This window comes from Bos indicus, chromosome 14 (assembly GCF_029378745.1).
Source record: "Bos indicus isolate NIAB-ARS_2022 breed Sahiwal x Tharparkar chromosome 14, NIAB-ARS_B.indTharparkar_mat_pri_1.0, whole genome shotgun sequence".
NCBI lineage: Eukaryota > Metazoa > Chordata > Mammalia > Artiodactyla > Bovidae > Bos > Bos indicus.
In genome coordinates, this window is record NC_091773.1 from 15834040 (window position 1) to 15852637 (window position 18598).

The 18598-nt window shown below is 47.8% G+C and overlaps 1 protein-coding gene across 12 annotated transcripts in view; it reads left to right on the forward strand.

The window, feature by feature from the left end:
• Positions 1-18598, forward strand: part of MTSS1 (MTSS I-BAR domain containing 1) — a 160539-nt gene that overhangs the window by 109233 nt on the left and 32708 nt on the right. For all 12 annotated transcript variants that reach the window (XM_019973409.2, XM_070802474.1, XM_070802476.1 and 9 more), the window contains 3 exons: positions 13390-13474; positions 16329-16420; positions 17833-17907. In XM_019973409.2, coding sequence (XP_019828968.2) covers positions 13390-13474; positions 16329-16420; positions 17833-17907 — 252 coding nt within the window. The remainder of the gene's footprint in view (positions 1-13389; positions 13475-16328; positions 16421-17832; positions 17908-18598) is intronic.

The window sequence follows — 18598 nt, forward strand, 5'->3', positions numbered from 1 at the left end:
GCTTTAGACCTGCTTTCTCGTTTTTGGCTGTAAGAGCCAGCCTCCTGCTAGCTATACCACGGTTAGAATTTCAGTTGCTGTTTGATCAGAAACCATCCAGTCATTCAGGAACCATTGGGAAAGGTACAACCCGATAGAAATCAAGGGGAAGAAGACACTAAGATGGTAATAAGTCCATTTGAATGATCTGAGATGAATTTGGCTGGGAAGTTAGCTGCAAAATGGAACTCTGCCTGGATTTTGTGGAGCCACCAGTGGAGTCTCAGCCCAAATGGAACCACTTTTCCCTTAGAATCTTAAATCTTAGCTTCTCCTGACAGGTTCCTCGTTGGTGTGGAATAGAGTGGGGAGGAGGGAGATGGACTAAGAGAATTGGGAAGAAAGGGTGTTACAGGCTCAGTACTCTAAGCTTGGTGTGTCTGCCAGGTCCCACTTACGTTTGTTGAGCACCTACTATGTCCAAAGATGTGCACACATCCCATTATGTGCTGTTTTACAAGATGTCAGTGTTGAAAACCATGGGACACTGAGTTCAGCTAAGCAGGGATGGGCCGTTTCTGGGACACTGTCCTGCAGCGGCCCCTCCTGGGATGGATCAGTAGCTTAAAGGGTGATCTGTGGCCAGTAGGGAAGGGTCCCCTGCTTGACTAAGCAGTACCTCCATGCTGCAGGAAGCCGGCAGGGGGCGATGCGTGTTAAGACAGTCTGTGCCCACCTGATCCCAGGGCCTTGCGTGCTCACCAGCCCACCCATACACAGTCCAGCCAGGAAGTGGTGGCAGTGTGTTTTGAGTCTGGCTGATGACACAGATGTCTGGGTGGCAAGGTTGTTGTTTTCCTTCAGTCACAGAATGGGGATGGGGAGCAGAAAGCTACCTTCTCACCCACTAAATACATTGGTGCATATTCACAACAGCGAGATGTTCTCAAGAACGGTTCTAACTATGGACTCAGCCCTGGATGAAAATCCTGAATTCTCCTGTGCCACTGTGGGCAAGTTGCTTAACTTCTCTGAGGCCCTTGGCCTCATCTGTAAAGTGAGGATAATAATTCCTATCTGACCATGATACCTACAGGAGGCGTATAATGAGATTTTAAAATTGAACACATTGTGCTTGCAAGTGCCTCTTAGATTGCCAACACTCAGTAGATGGTAGCTATTCTTAATAATTTGGAAAGCAGCAGAATTGCTTCCTGAGAGATGGTAAAGTCAGCACATTCTGGCGTGGTTCAGGGAGGTACAGAAGCCCCTTAAAGGAACAGAATAGTACTTAGGCCAGCAACACTCAAGAGAAACCTGATTCCAGATACTGGAGGTTTTCAGCAGTAGCAGTAGAGCCCGAGGGTGGCATCATGGACCTGCTTTCTGGGGTCTCATCCCTTTGGAGGAAGTGAGTGCCTCAGACTCTGGCTCTGACCCCTAAAACCATGAACTTCCCTCCTCTGCTTCTAAATTCATCAAGTGACCCCCTGATTTACCTAAAAACTGCCTGAGAGATAACGCTCAGATCAGCGGCTGCAAGCATCTTATCTGCCTGACAGTTCAGCTTCATGAGCTAGGAAAATGATGTGTGGTTTTGCACATCAGCCCACATCTGCTTTGCTGGCACGAGCTGGTGTCCTCGGGTCCCTCCAGCCTGGCCCTGGTGGGAGCATCTTTCTGTGCCCGTACCCCAGAGGGAGACCCTGGCAGCAGGCGTGCATGGTGATAGATGTCGGGGAGCCAGAGGCATTTCCCAGTGACACCCCCGCCAGAGCTTTTCAACCAGGCTCCACTCCATCGGAGAAGAAGGCGGGCAGAGTCCCCATCGGAATGCCTTCGCTCCTACTCTGGTTTTTCCTAGAAGTGTGAGCGTGTTCGTGTTGCTGTGTTCCCACATTACCAGTCTCGCTTTGCTTTTAAAACAGCAACAAAGGAAGCGGAATATCGGTCCTTGTGGCTGCCAGTACCGTGCCTGCCAGAATCTCGTGCTTGCTGGTCTCAAGCCGCCAGATGGTGGTGGGACTGTGTGTGTGTGGTTTTTTTTCTTTTTTTTCTTGTTTCCTCTGCTTTTTGAAAAATCGTGAAGTGGGAGAAGTTGGGAAAGGTGAGTTTGGCAGCTGCCAAGTTTGCAGTATCTTCCACCCCACCCACACATGGGCACAAGGATGTCTTCCCAAAACGTGTCGCCAACCCTCCTTGGCCTTTATCGCATGCGCAGTATGGCATGTCCCGTGAACACCAACCTGGATTGTCCCACATATCTCGGCCGCATACAGGAGCCCAAGAATACAGTTTCTGCACAGGAAACTGTGTGTTTTTCTCTTCCTTGAAGGTGGAAGCATGTTAGGTTTGCCATTGTAGCAAAAGGGAAGTTACACTTCCTTTGTCCGGGAGCTTTCAGGGTTTATTTTTGAAAATCTTTTTAAGTTTTTCTACTTTTGACCTAAGCCACCTCATGAAGACAAAGGGTCAGATCCTTCTACTGCTTAAAATACTACTCACGTTTCTCATTCGTTCGTTTCCTTGGAATCAGATTGTGTATTTGTTGCAATAATATTGTGGTGATTTAAACAGCACATTCAGAAAGCTGGCGCAGTGGTAAAGAATCTGCCCACCAATGCCAGAGACACCAGAGATGTGGGTTCGATCCCTGGGTCAGAAAGATCCCTTGGAGGAGGGCATGGCAACCCACTCCAGTATTCTTGCTGGAGAGGAGAATCCCATGGACAGAGGAGCCTGGAGGGCTACAGTCCGTAGGGTTGCAAAGGGTCGGACACAACTGAGCACAACAACAGGAATGTTTGGATAGTTCTGAAGCCATTTTCAGGACTAACATAATAAAGTATGTGGACAGTCTTCAGTGATCTGTGACAACCAGTGCCTGCCCTGAGTGGGGCTCCCTTATGTGGCTGATGTAAGTGATAGATGGTCTGCAGGGTAACTTGTAAGACCAGGAACTGATTGTTTATCCCTCACCCTCCCCTCCATGTAAAGAGATACAGGACATCAAATGAGGCCATCTCTCCCAGTGGTCCATCTTTTCGTGCCTAAGGATAAAAATAAAATGTTAATGAAGCCAGGAGAAGCACAGTTTGTTGGTTTGATGTTCGGATAGTCTGAGTGCCCCCTTTGACCTTTGGTGGAAATGATGGTGCCCTTGAAAGGAGCCGGCCGCTTCACAAGGACGCAGCGAAGGACACGGACGCGTGTCTCTGAGCAAGAGAAATGGCAGCGAGGCCAGGACTCCTGAGGGGCGCCCGTGGCTTCTCTGCTTGTTATAGGCAAGCGCTGGGTGCCAAGCAGCAAGGCACTGCATATTTGTTGCTTCCTGAACTTTCCAAGGCACCTCCCAGCCTGCAGGTCACCCTGAAATCTGTGGCTTCTGAGTTTAGATGAGGCACGTCCCATGAGGGCGGGGGCTATCTCTTCTGCTCACAGCACAGGAGTCAGACCACAGCAGTGTCTCCTCGGTGCTGGTGGAATATGGGATGCTGCTAATCTCTCCTCCAGCACCCTGATCGCTGTAAGATCATTTCTCTTAAAATGGTAAAGAGGGTCATCTCATCCAGCCTGGAGGTCACCAGGAAGATATACTTCCTAGAGCTCCAAGCAGGTGTGCCCACTTCCAGCTGAGATCTCCCTGCCTGGGGTCCCCAGGGCTTCCTGATGACCCTGCTGTTGATCTTGCAGTAGGGGTCCACCTAATGGCCTTTCCGATTGGGTTCCTTGGACTGAACCTTTGCATAAAGCGTGGACATTGTTGGCTGGCGCATCACAGTTGAGCCTCTCTGGGCATCAGAATTGAGTTCCCTTCTTCCTCTTAGAATTCAGGTTTATTTAATATTTTTTTTTTCAAAACCAAAAAAAATCGTTTATTAAAGTCTCAGAGTGCAGTTAGCATAATTGCAAATAAAGAAGCCATCTTCAAGACTAGTAAAAAGGTAAAACATCCCAATTCACAGGAAAAATATGAAAAAAGTATCAGATGCTTATGCTCTGTACCTCTGATTGTACATAAACCCCAACAAGAAGGGTTAAAACTTCAGCATATGAGGAAATTAATCTCATGATAGTTTTCAAGCTTCACTACGATCAAAACAGAAACATCTGTCGTTAACAAAAGAGTAAGAATTTTAGTTTTGACGCCTGTAAAACTAAAAGGGACACAGGTCCTGACTAATTCAATATCCATTTTCATTCAAACGTATGAATAAAATGATATGTTCTGAACTCAGTTTTTCCCAGAGAGCATATGCCCTTGCTTGCTGTGCTTAATGTATATATTATAGAAATAGCCTATTACCTCTCCTTTCTCTATATTCACATACACACACACACATGAAATAAAATGTTACAAGGAGAGACAAAAAAATCTCTCTTTCCCAAGTTTGTATAATTATGCATATGGAATTCGGGTTTATAACCAGGTTCCACTTCAGGACTCTCACTATCCCTTTTGACGCCCGTGTGTGTGCGTGTGTGTGTGTGTGTGTACTAAGTTGTTTCAGTCATGTCCAACCCTTTTGCGACCCTATGGACTGTAGCCCCCCCAGGCTCCTCTGTCCGTGGGATTCTGCAGGCAAGAACACTGGAGTGGGTTGCCATGTTCTCCCCCAGGGGATCTTCCCGACCCAGGGATGGAACCTGCGTGTCTTAGGTCTCCAGCATTGGCAGGCGGGCCCACCAGAGCCACCTAGGAGGCCCTCTTAGCCTGTACCAAAACCTAAACTTGTGAAATGAAAGTGTCCCAAACATGGCAGTGAAAGTGCAGGAGGGGGGAGCCAAGCTTCACAGTCAGTTGTGATGCTGGTGTGGTGGGCGCAGAGCCGTGGGCATCACCCGGAACGGCGGGTGGGCCACCCGCTGGGCTGGCCAGAGCATTGGCCACTGGATGCTGAGGCAGTTGCTGTAATGCAAAGCTCAGACAGCGCTCTAGTCAGCCTTCGGGTGAAAAGACACCTGACATTTCACAGTTCCAGGCTCAGCGAGCAGGAGCTTGAGAGGAAGGAGAGAGAGACATGCTGTTTCCTCGTTTACTGAACCCTCAGCTTTCCAAGCTGCTGCAGGTCATTGCAGAAGTGGTCCTGGATTTCCTTTCCAGTCTCTGTTAGCAGAAGGCTGGTGCCACAACTGTCCCAAGCTTTGCGACATAAAAATAAACAGCAAAGAGAGATCTCGGGCTGGAGACACCTTTAGGCGCTGGTTAGCCGGGGAACCTGTCTCCCTGCCCTGAAGGCATAGTTCACCAAGAGATAGATTCTCTGCAGTCAGTTGACCGGTGGACCTCTCAGCCCCGCGGCTTCAAGTTCTACCAGCGACCACTTGGTTGGTGCATAACTGTTGACAGCAAGGAGATCCTTCCCAAGCGGACCTTCTGGACCTCTCCTTTTTTACTATTATTATTTAAAAAAATTTTTTTGGCTCTGCCACATGGCATGTGGGATCTTAGTTCCCCAACTGGTGATCGATCATGCCCTCTGCAGTGGAAGTCTGGAGTCTTAGTCTCTGGACCACCAGGGAAGTCCCTGGTCCACTCACTCCCTTTTGAACTTTTGTCTTTGAAGATGTTTGGGAAGAAGGAGCTGTCAGGGAGTTGGCGGTTCCTCCCTCTTCCCCTCTTGAGTTCTTGTGGCCAGACTAATAATAAAATTGACACAAGACAGATGAGCAGGAGAAAAAGACGCATTTTAATTCCTGTGTGTGGAGGGCTCATAGAAACGGGACTAAGGAAATAGTCAAACTTAGCAGCTTGTAGACTTTTAGATGAAACAGTACATCTGTAAGAAATAGGCAGGACAAAGAAATGTAGGTTTGGTGTCCAATTAGGGAAGAATCTAAACAGAGTTTGGGGTTGGGGTAATTAATGAGAGAGGTAACAAGGTTTGTTTAAACAGGCTTGGCCCGAATGCTCTTCTGTCAACAAGGGTGTCCTTCCATCTCCAGATGTGGGGAGCACAGCTTTCACAGGGCAGATGCCATTCTTGTGTTCAGGGAGACCGAAAGGAGAGTTGGAGAGAGTCCCTCTTGCATTGGCCGTTTCTCAAGTTCTTTACGGCATGTTTGGGGGTGGCACACCCTGAGCCCTAATGGGACAATTCTGGCTTTGTTCCTTTGTACTGTTACCCTGCCTTCCGTGCCTCATCCATTAGCCAGATCCTTGGAGAAGGATGATGTTAGATGTGGGAGAATTGGGGACTGTCACATACTGGCTAGCACATCATTGTGGGCGGACACTCCAGCCAGGGCTGAGGTAATTACTCTGGCCTCCACCTTCTTGTAGGACTTGACTGATTACTGCTGTATCAGAGCCCTGCTTAAGTGGCCCATTGATGTAACCAGGGCTCTTTATTTTCTCTATGATAATGTACCGACCTCTGCCTGCAATAAGCTCAACTTATTGTAGACTTCTCTCTGGGTACATACATTTCTTCTACCTGAGTTGTCAGCTTGACCAAGGGTCAGATGTATGTTCCAAAACCTGTATATGCCAGTTGTACAGCGTTACATTATTTAATTACAAGGTATATAAATCTTTGGGATGAATGTGAAAAATCAAGATTGGTTGTTTCTGAATAAGTGGAATGTTTGGAAAGCTAAGATAAAAGCAAGTTGCTTTTCAAAAAAATATGTAGCTCGCCATCAGATTAAGTAGGGATGAGGCAGTTGTAAAAGATTAGGGACAAAAATGATTTTTAAAAATCTAGGATACCTCACATTGTTTCTCAAGAAGCCCCAACTGGAACCCATGGGTGGTGCATTTGGGGTATGATGACAGGAAACACCAGTGGGCAGAATCATTTCTTGGGAATATAGTCATCAACAGTTGAGTCTAAGCAAGTTAAACTCTCCAGTGACACAGCCGGCGAACGGGGGAGCTGGGCTTTGAATTCGCGCTGACTTCGGAGCTGAGCGCTTAACCCTTTGACTTGATTGCTCTTCCTCCTGACCCGCACACTAATTCTGGAGACGGCAAGGACATTGTGCTAAGACTCCAGACCAGCCACAGTGGGAAGCAGCTGCCATGGGTGTGCTGGGGCTTGCAGGCTCCTTGGGGTCTGCCTGTCACCCTCCAGAGCCTCAGTTTTTCCATTTATAAAATGGAGACAGTAGTACCTACTTCCTAGGATTGCTGCAAAGATCACGTTCCCTGCACCATTTCATGGCTATCCCCCCAGCCAGTCCTTCCAAGGCTGGGCCCTCCACCTTTAGCATCTTTGACGTCACTTTAATCCTTGTTGCATGGTAGATCCTTATTAGGGGATGTGTTGTGACTCCCCATCCCACCAAGAGAGGTTGCCATTCTTACCCCTGGTCCCTGTGAATCTGACCTCAGTTGGACATGAGGTCTTTGCAGGTGTCTTCAGGTTAAGATGAAGCCATTAGGGTGGACCCTAGTCCAGTGCAACTGGTGTCTTTATAAGAAGAGAGAAATTTGGACACAGACACACACAGAGAAGAGGGTGCCTTCACGTATGTCCCATGCGGAGAGACACACGCTGGGAAATTGCCAGGTGAAGATGGAGGAAGAAACTGGGGTGATGTTTCTATCTGCCATGGAGGGCCAGCACCCATCAGAGGGGGCAGGGAACAATCCTTCCCCAGCAAGTTTTAGAGGGAGCAGGGCCCTGCCAACCCCCTTGATTTCAGACTTCTACCCTCCAGAATGGTGAGACAGTAAGTTTTCGTTGTTTTAAGCCAACCTGTGGGGTTCTTGGTTACAGCAGCCTAGGAAACAAAGGCAATACTGAGTAAATGTGGAATTTGTGTCTTCGTGTGCCCCACATTCATACTTCGATAGCCTAAGCTCTAGATGTTTTACTTCTTTCTATTTTATTTTTATTTATGTTTTATTAGAGGCTTTATAGGAGGCTTTTAAAGGAGGCTTTGCGATGTTGTGTTAGTTTCTGCTGTACAATGAAGTGAATTAGCCATACATATATACACGCATACATGTATCCCCTTCCTCTGAAGCCCCCGCCCACCGCCCCGGCCCACCCCCTGGGTCATCACCGAGCACGGGCTGAGCCCCCTGTGCTGTACAGCAACTTCCTGCTAGTGATCTGTTTCACACATGTTGTGTGAAACTTCTTTCCACTGATTGTCTCCTTTGCAGATCACCCCGTTTCAATCGCCTACTGATTGTGCGCTACTTTTTAATAAAAAACCTTTGCTTGTTATGGGAGGACGTTCTTCGACATTTTACACAAAAAAGAATGAAAATTGTTGCCATCAACTGTTTGTGCCTCCCTCAGCAGTGAGTGGCGGACTTACTGTGCCTTTTGGCCACAGGGTGTTTCCTGGTGCAGGGAGGAAGCACGAGGCTGTTGCTCCCTTCCCTCTTCTTTGAACTGGCAAGAAACAGAACCAAATCAAAGTGGCTTTAAAAATAAGGAACTGTGTGTATTTGCAGAACTGGAGCCCCAGGTTCAGGAGAGCAGGCTCCCAATGTGTTAATTTGGCAGCTTTGTGAGCTCACCTGGAGACTGGGGCTCCTCCTCGGTTCCGCCCGCAGAACGTGCCATCTCCTAAGGCAGGAGTCCCCACTGCTGTAAAGATGGTTAATCACAGCAGCTGGGCAGCCTGCTTCCTGTTCTCACCCTGTGGGGTCTCTTGTGGGTGTTGATCTTAAGATCAGGGATATTTTCCCCAAAGGCTTCCCCAGCAACATCTCAGTCTCTTTTCTCGTCCCTGAACCAGCCACTGCCAGAGCAGATGGAGTGAGATCATGTCTCAGTTAATCATCTGAGGATGAATGAATGGACTCTGGACAGAGGACCCAGTGCCCCATACATTCTCCAAATTAACAACTCCTACTCATCTTTAGTAGGCAGAATAATGCACCCCCCAAAAAAGACATCCATGCCTTCAACCCCAGAACCTGTGAATATGTTACTGTACATGACAACAGGGGCTTTGCACATATCATTCAGCTAAGGATCTTGGGATGGGGAGATTATCTTGGATTATTAAGGTGGGTCCATACAGCCCAGGGACAGGGGAGTCTGGTGGGCCGCTGTCTATGGGGTCGCACAGAGTTTGACACGACTGAAGCGACTTAGCAGCAGCAGCAGTACAGCACAAAACTCTAAGGAGGAAGAAGGAAGATCAGAATCATAGAAGATGTGAGGACGGAGGCAGAGGTCAGAGAAGCGTGAAGGCGCTACTACTGACTTGAAGGTGGAGGGAGGTGCCACGAGCCAAGGAGTGCAGACAGCCTGTGGGAGCTGGAAGAGGCAAGGAAAAGGATTCTCCCCTAGGGCCTCCAGAGGAATGAAGCTCTCCCAACACCTTGATTTTAACCTGGAGAAATTGATTTTGGACTTCTGACTTCCAGAACTGTTCGATAATAAATGCATACTGCTTTAAACCCCTAAATGTGTGGTAATTTATTAGAGCAGCAGTAGAAAACCAGATAAGCAAAATCCTACTGTATCACACAGGGAACTGCATTCACTATCTTGTAACAAACTGTAATTGAAAAAAATCTGAAAAAGAATATATGTATATACATGTATACACATAGCTGAATCACTTTGCTGTGCACCAGAAAATAACACAACATTGTAACTCAACTATACTCCAATTAAAAAAAAAAAAGCAAATACACCATTGTTTCTCCAGGCTGACCTTGAATCAGTATAGAAGTATAGACCTTTGGTAAGATAATAAGAATCTTGTATTGATTTTGAATCTTCTATTGTATGCACAGAGAAGTTACACAAATACTTATGCATTCAACAAGAGGCAAACCCATTCCCTCACCCTGCCTCTACCTAGCCAAAAATGCTACCATTTTGCCCTCCAAAACGGTCAGTGTTGGTTCCGTCATTCAGCCCCAGTGCCGGGTGCAGGGAAAGCAGAAACAAGTAAGATCTTGTCCTCACTCCCAAGCTGCCGAGACCGTCTCAGTCATTTGATTCCATAAATATTCTCACTGTCAGCTCAGAGCTCGTCCAGATGTCTGTTCTGGCTTTGTAACTAAAGCCAGTTTCCTCTGAAGCTTTTCAGACCTGCTGATTTTTTTGTTTTTAAGTTTTAGCGAGGGTCAGGAAGAGCAGAAGACATTGTTAAGCACATCCACAGATAGAGCTATTTTTAGGGGCCCGGAGTGGCGGAGATCCGCAGTCATTCTGACGGTTGGGTCCTGGCGTCCACGGAGGAGGTTAGCTGCCTGTCTCCTGCCCTCATGCCCCTTGGACAGAGAAGCTGCTCTTTGGGACTTTTCCCTGTGGTTCTTCATTTCCTCCTCTCACAGGAAGCCCTGTGCCACAGAGCAGGGGGTCCCCAACCTCTGAGATCTAATGCCTGGTGATCTGAGGTGGCGCTGATGTAATAATACTAGAAATAAAGTGCACAATAAGTGTCATGCACTTGACTCATCCCCAAACCACCCCCCTGCCCGCCCTTGGTCTGTGGAAAAATTGTCTTGCATGAAACCAGTCCCTGGTGCCCAAGGGCTGGGGCCCGCTGCTGCAGAGCAGGGGAGCCGTGCACGCGGTCTGTGTGGAGCTGCTCGTTAGCACACCACAGCTCAGTTGTTGCCGGGAAGCCTTGGGCTTTCCCGGGGATGATATATGTCCAGTGGTGACCTGTGAAAATATCGGGGAAGCTACCAGAAATCCAGGACCAGAGAAATGGAGTTAGGGAGCCAGGCTTCGAGGTGATCTTTTCCAACCATGGCATTCTATTTTGAGCAAACTGAGGCGTGGGTAATCAGTGACACAGCTCTCGGTCACGTGTGGAGCAGCTTAGCGAGGATTGGAGCTTAGTCCCCGTGGTCTCAATTGTGGACAGTTCTAGGCTTGGGAACTGAAATAAGAGAGCTGGACTGTGAAGCCCTGATACCCGTAAGAGTGTGTAGATAAGTTAGCTTAGCAGGATGTTCTGGGCTCTTAGCTCTGCTTCCCATCTCCCCTTGTCTGTAATAAGTGCCGTGTGCTGAATGGATAAATGCACAGACTCTGGAGGTTTGGCCTGGGTTGGAATCCACCTTACTAGCAGTGTGACCCTGGTCAGATTACGAAAGGTGCTTTCCTTGTCTGTAAGACGGGGGTGATAGGAACGGCAGCACACCAGGTGAGCTGACTTAATGAATTCATATGTGCAAAGCAGTCATCTTGGGGCCCAGCACTTCCTCAGCTCTAACAAACGACTTCCTTCCTGGGACCTGAAGCATCGCTCTCCAGCACTTTGGCTGACTGCATGCTTTTCCCATCATGTGCTGCATCCTAGGGTTTTATTCAGCCCGCTCCCTAGAACAAGATGTTGTTTCTTGTTTTTACTATGGTAAACAACATTTCAGTGACTATCCTCATAGGTAAGGATTTGCTTTCACCCTTAATTGTTTCCTCGGGTAAAATTTTTCAGCGTAGAATTGCTGGGTCAAAATGGGAGCTTGTTTTTTTTTGTAAGACATGTCGTGATAAATGCCGCCAGATTTTCCTCCAGAAAAGTACTAGTTTACACTCTTACCAGCTGTGAGTGAGTGCGCCAGTTTCCTTGCGTCGCCGAGTTATTAACTTTTAATCAAATGAAGGCCCTGGAAAAATAGGAGAGATTTCTCCGGGGATCAAGTGTTCCTAGTCCATGCTCATAAGAATCTGAAGGGAGCACAGAAGGCAAGTGGTGCGTGTGAAAACGGCGCCCTCTACTGGTTCTCCCTGGTGGAGCAGCGCGAGCAGCAGTAGACGGTCAGGTTGCCATTGGCACTAACTCAGATGCCAGGAACTACAGAGCAGTATTTTACCCTTCTGGCCATTTAGAAAGTCAGCCTCAGATGAGCTGTAACTCTCACTCAGGTTCTTTTGCAGAAGTACTTAATCAGCTAGGGGAGAATTTGCTCCGAGGGAGCCCTCGGTGCTGTCTGGAGACATTTTTGGATGTCACAGACTGGGGCCACTGCTACAGGCTTTTGGTCGGCTGAGGCCAGGAATGCCGTGAACCATCCTTTAACAAAGAATGGACCTGCGCCTGTGTATCAATAGTGTTAAGACTGAGAAACCCTGTTTTAGAAGAATGGCTGCAGAGGCTTCTTTTCAGGCTAAAATAAAATATAGAAATATCAAACATTTATCACCATTACTGCTATTTTTTGGTTCTGGAAACCTGATAGTTTTGCAGAATAAAATGGAAAATAGGTGGAAGTGAAGCAGCACACTGGCATTTCTAGGAGAGAAGGCAGAGCGGAAAATACAGCCCATAATAAATAACGTCATGAGTACTAATGAGGGAGGGGATTGTTTTCCTATTAAATTGACTTGGTTAAACCTGCAATAAATTTCTGCGGCTTTCCCTTGAAGATCTTGTCTCTTCCTTTTTTAAAAAAGAGAGTGCTTTTTGGGACACTTTTCTTTCTGATTTCGTGAGCCCCAGTGTTTTCATAACATTGATAATTGTGCTTTCCAGTGCTTGGCGCAGACTTACCATCTGTAGTTACTATTTGCCTCCCCCTCCCCCCAAGCCCAAGTAAATGCTGATATAAACGTTTCTAAGAGGGGGAAGGAAAGGAACTTCAAAAATAATCTTAGAGAAGGGTGTGCCTGAAGGGAAAAGTACGACAAGAATTTTGGGAAAAACCAAGCCGTATTTCAGTATACTTTGACATTGGCTGAGTTTGAGGACTTTTCACACTGGTGTTACCCAAACCCATCAAAAAAAAAAATTCCCTGTTTTTCATTTTGCTCTATCCCTGCCCTTCTCTGCACTGCTTGCGTTCTAGAATATGCGACTTCATGCAGTAGCTTCACTGGCTGTTCTGAATAATGCTAGAAGGAGGATTTTGCCAAAAGTGGAAAACAAAACAAAACTACAGCTTTTCCCTAAATATCAGATACTATTTTAATCATCTTCCTTGAGAAGTATTTTTGACCCTGTGGGTTGTAAAATCAACTTCTGTGTCACAGTCAATATAATAAACAATAGAAAATATTAGAGGGTATTATTATATATAGTAAAGGTAGCTTTTATTTTGGTGATTATTTCAAGATGTGTAGCCATATATATATCCTGGTGGTTCAGACAACAAAGAATCTGCCTGTGATGCAGGAGACCCGGGTTCAATCCCTGGGTCAGGAAGGTCCCCTGGAGAAGGGAATGGCTACTCACTCCAGTATTCTTGCCTGGAAAATCCCATGGACAGAGGAGCCTGACAGGTTACAGTCCATAGGGTAGCAAAGAGTCAGACACGACTGAACGACTAAGCACGCGTGGACACACACACACACACACACACACACACACACACGTTTATGTCTGTGTGCACAAGCCTGGTGAGAAGTTGGAAAGACAGTGGCTTGGGTTATGGCACAGTGAAATCTGGATGGTTTTTCCATTTGTTCGTTCTTTTCAGGGTCTTCCTGATTCTGACTTGCCTCCTGTCCCTCACGTCTGCCTCTGTTGCTTTCCCAGGTGGCACCAGGGAGATCGGATCCGCCCTGACCAGGATGTGCATGAGGCATCGGAGCATAGAAGCCAAGCTGAGGCAGTTCTCCAGGTGAGGACCATGTTTCTCCCAGATCTCAGACGGCCCTGATGACTTCAGGTTATAAAGCTGATGAGGAGCATCACTCGCCTCGAGCAGCGCGGGTTTCCCGGTGACATGAAATCCCCACAACCCGTCTCTCATCACAGCCTGTCACGCTGCTCACTCACCGAACGAGTTTGTTTATTTACTTATTTTTGGCTTCTCTGGGTCTTTGTCACTGCACGTAGTCCTTCTCCAGTCGCAGCAGCGGGGGCTAGTCTCCAGTAGTGGAGTGCGGGTTTCTCGTTGTGGTGGCTTCTCTTGTTGCAGAACACAGGCTCTAGGCACTCAGGCTTTAGTAGTTGTGGGGCACAGGCTTTGTTGCCCTGTAGCAGGTGGGATCTTCCCAGACCAGGAATTAAACCTGTGTCCCCTGCATTGGCAGACAGATTCTTAACCACTGGACCACCAGGAAAGTCCCCAAGGAAGTATTTCACTGGGCGTCTTCTATGTGCCATTTCCTTTTCCTGCCTGGAGAATCCCATGGACAGAGGAGCCTGGTGTGCTACAGTCCATGAGGTCGCATAGAGTCAGACACGACGGAGCAACTAACATTGCTGTGTGCCAGGCACTGGTCTGGGCCCTGGGAATATGGTGGAGAACCGGATGGCCTGGGTCCCTGCCTTGCGGAGCCCATACCCCCCACCTTGGGATCTTCTCTATGTGTCTCATCAGTGTGGGGAGCCGGGCATCCCACTGAGACCTCTGGGCCCCACCCCTACAGGAACCTCCTAGGAGGAGAAGCTGCCATGCTGGATAGTGGGGTGTGCACTGCTCTCCTGTTACCCGGGCCCTGAGTGCATCCTCCAGACCCACCTAGGAGGGCAGTGGCGGCTCGAAGAACCTTCCACGCTGCCAGCCTCTTGTCTGTTTCACGCGAGTCCACAATGGGTAGAAATGGCAGTGGCTGGCATGGGGATTTGGAGTCACCAGTGTTCCAGCGAGAGTGGGACGTCCTTCCAAACAGATCAGCATAATTATCAGTTGTCCTCAGTCTGCTTTGTGAATTGCGAGTTGCGTAAGAGGCTGGCAAGGTGGAAGCCCTCTGACCCTCTTGCAGGGCCATCTCAGGTTGCCAAATGTAGCAGCAAACACGCCTTGTCTTGAAGTCAGCTGGGCCTGGGTTTGAATCCCTGGCTGGCCATAAGTGTCCTGCAGTATGGGGCTGGGGTCTCGGCCCCTGGCAGATGGGTGTAGGAATCCCTGAAGGGTTCTTGTGCAGATGTACACAGTGTCCACACAGGAGAAAGCACTCACTGGAGCTGGTGACGAAATCGAACTTCCTCCTCCCTTTCTTGCCCCTGGGGAGTCTGCCCTGTGATGGCACCCCCGCACCTCTTCCCACACCCATCATCTTGTTTACCCTCGGGCCAGTCTTGTGACCCTCATCCCATCGTAGTGATGAAGAGACGCCAGTTCCATCAGCCGCCGTGCATCGAGCACCTACTATGTGCCGGGCACCATCTCAGGTGTACAGAGCATAGCCCTGACTAGGACCACATTCTGCACTCACAGGGCTTACACTGCAGACACGATAGAAACCTGCCAGACTGTCAGGCAGTAATGAAAGATAGGAGGAGAAACACTTGGGGTGGGGTGGATGGTGGTTGCTGGATACAGGCTGGTCAGGGAGCATCTCTGTTCAGAAGAAAAATCTGAGTGGAGACCTGGAGGGAGTGAGGCTGGAGGAGGACATATGAGGGTGGGAGCTGCCAGGAGACCCTGGTAAGAAAGCAGGGAGGTCATACCTAGAATTTGGAGATTTTCAGCAGGCTCAGGATCAAACGGAGAAGGCAATGGCACCCCACTCCAGTACTCTTGCCTGGAAAATCCCATGGATGGAGGAACCTGGTGGGCTGCAGTCCATGGGATCGCTAAGAGTCAGACACAACTGAGCGACTTCACTTTCACTTTTCACTTTCATGCATTGGAGAAGGAAATGGCAACCCACTCCAGTGTTCTTGCCTGGAGAATCCCAGGGACAGCGGAGCCTGGTAGGCTGCCGTCTGTGGGGTTGCACAGAGTCAGACACAACTGAAGCGACTTAGCAGCAGCAGGAACAGCAGCAGCAGCAGGATCAAAAAGCAGTCTGAAAACTGCCTTTGTCATAGTTCTCACCAACATCATTCAAACAATTTATGGGTATTTTCTAATTTTTTGACAACATCTCTATAACGTAGGCTTGGGTTGATTTTCCTTCCATTGTACAGAAAACCCTGTGTCCTCTGACTCATGATTTCTCTCCATGGGGTGTTGTCTTTCCACTTGTCTAACCGCGATCTGTTTGGGAACCTGCACAAAATAAGAAGGGGTGTACCTGGAGAGCCTTCATCCCTCTGATCCTCTCTAGGCTGTCCACAATCTGCAGTCACGACTCATTATCCTGAATGCACATCAGAATTACTTGGGTCTTTTTTTTTAAAGTAATTCTGGGGCCCCACCCCAAGTTTCTATCAAGTATTAGGTGAGGCCCAGGTGTCTTCTCTTATAAAGCTCTCCAGCCGGTTCCCTTATGCAGTGAGGGGCATGACCCCTTTGGTCTGCAACCTTGATTGTGAATACAAGTGTTGGAATTTTTTAAAAAGGCGATGAGAAGAGGTCACACCAACCAGTCACATGTACAGCTTCTTAACAGTCATTGAAAAGCATCCTGAGGACACGGTCATTGTGAAATTGGGGGGTTTGGAGGTGAACTTGGGCTTAGGGTGCTGCCTTGTCCTGCTTCAGGTAATTATGATTCGGGTGTGTTTTGACAACCGAGTGTAAACCTTGACAACAGATTATATCTGTGTAATTTCTCCTTCTCTTTGTCTTTTTGTGCAAGTGCTTTAATCGACTGTCTGATAAACCCACTTCAAGAGCAGATGGAAGAATGGAAGAAAGTGGCCAACCAGCTGGATAAAGACCACGCTAAAGGTACGGGCCGAGGTGGCTGACGCACGTCAGTCTCAGATGGCAGGTCGCCGGCTGCTGCCTGTGCCTCTGCTGGGGTCCCTGGTGTCACCTGGAGGACGTGCTTCTCCCCCGCTGCTCCTGTGGGCGTCTCAGTGTTGGAGGATGAAGGATGGGAAGTGATCCCACCGCAGGACTCAGTGCTGGGTTTGGGGCATGCAGCGTCACTCAATGGATGCTGTCATTGTCCCATGGCGTCAGTTGCGATCAGCTGAATTCAAAGTGATTGTAACCTTACGCTTAAATGCTAGAGACTCACACTTCAGGCATTTCAGCACATTTTGAAAACCAGACTTTTAATAATGTAAGTTAGCCTTCAGGCTCCTGCCCAGAACTGGCCATTCTCTTTGTATATACCTTCAACCGGTGGGTCTCAAAACCTCACGTATCGGCTCTAGGGACTGAGTGGTCCAGACGGACATCACTCCGTCAGTCTTCCTGGAACCAAAGGGTAGGGGTGCTGGTGGTATGGAAGGGTCAGGAGACCCTGCTCCCAGCATCGTACAACCTGCAGTGAATGTGGTGGAGGGAAAGCGTGTGGGCCGGCAGTGATGCCAAGAGCGTATAAAAGAGAGCTCTGATGGATGCCAGGAGCATATAAAAAGAGCTCTGATAGGCTCAGGGCGGGCGGGAGGGAAAGGATGGGGGTGGCTTTGTGGGAACTGGTCAAATTGGTGATTAATCGACTATGAGGGTAGCAAAGGAGAGAAGTATCAGAGCCAACTGTCATTTCAGATGTTCGTGCCTGGGTGACGGAAATGCCAGCAACAGAAATGGGAAAGTTTGGGGTGGGCATGAGCTGAGGGGGGCAGAGAGAAGTGTTAGTGGGGCTGTGGCCGTGTGGGCTGCCCCGCCACTGGGTCCACAGGGTCCAGCCTCGGTATTAATGTGAATGTAAGGCAGCCAGGCCTTTCGCACTTCTCTGCCGTGTGGTCTAGTTTCTCCTGTAGTCTGAGATGCTCATTTTTGAATTGTAGCATCTGGCCAGCATCTAACCATGTGGGTTCTTCTTGGAGTGAAGCCCTGTAGATTTGGGCCTTGGGAAAGTAGATAATACTGGAAATATTTCCTGTTACTTACACTGAGAAATTGTGAATTTTAACATTTTTATGGAAGCCTTCCCAAGTGCCATCTTTTCTCAGAGCTGGTATGAATGAATGCTGGAGGAAAAGACCCTGGTACATTTTGTCCGTTTTCATGTTCATGACCCCTTTGCTGTAAAATGCATCAGAAGATTTTTTACCATTTTATATTCCAATAAAGGTATTTATTGCACATCAGAGTTTATGCTTTCAGCGATAAAAGTAATGGCTGTTGCTAAAATGTTTTCTGTTGAGCTAAGTGGTAAGATTGTTCAATATTTTTCTCTCTCTTAGAATATAAAAAAGCTCGCCAAGAGATAAAAAAGAAGTCCTCAGATACACTGAAACTGCAGAAGAAAGCCAAAAAAGGTAACTGTACAAATTCTGCCATTAATATGTTGCTTTGGGAAAATGAACACGTGCTTGATTTTTCTTTGAAATAGAAAGTCTTCAATCAGACTTCCTTACATATAATGGTCCTGTGAACAGATAGGAGCTAATAGAATCTATCAGAACCAAAGTCCCCAAGTGCAGAATATCTATTAATTTGAGATACAAAGTGGTACTTGACTTGTTCCCTCCCCCAACCTGATCTCCAAAATTTGGCAGTTTCCATGTCTATTGTGCATTGTGATGAGACCTATAAATTTCTTGGAAGCCTTGGGATAGTACATAAAAGCCCTATGCAAATGTTCTATAGTAATTATTGCAGAAATTATATAATTTTCTCCTCCATCCTTTATAGCCTATAATCTCCAAAACCCTTTATTAAATCTTGTGAAAATGTTAGAAAAGCCTGCAGTGGGAGCTGGAAATCATGCCTGCATAGGGAGATTTTTCATGGGTGTTCTTAAGGGTGGGAGCCAGGTAAGGAAAGTGAGACTGCTGGTGTAAGACCCCTCCCCCTAGCCGATCATCGTTTACAGACCAGTTAATTACCAGATCCGCTAGCCAGCTTTGCTCTTCCAGCTTGAACTGGGAGTTTGAAGAGAAAAAAATCTAGCTACATCCACTTTGGAAGCATTTTATTAAGACCTAACAAGATATAGGGACTCTTTTC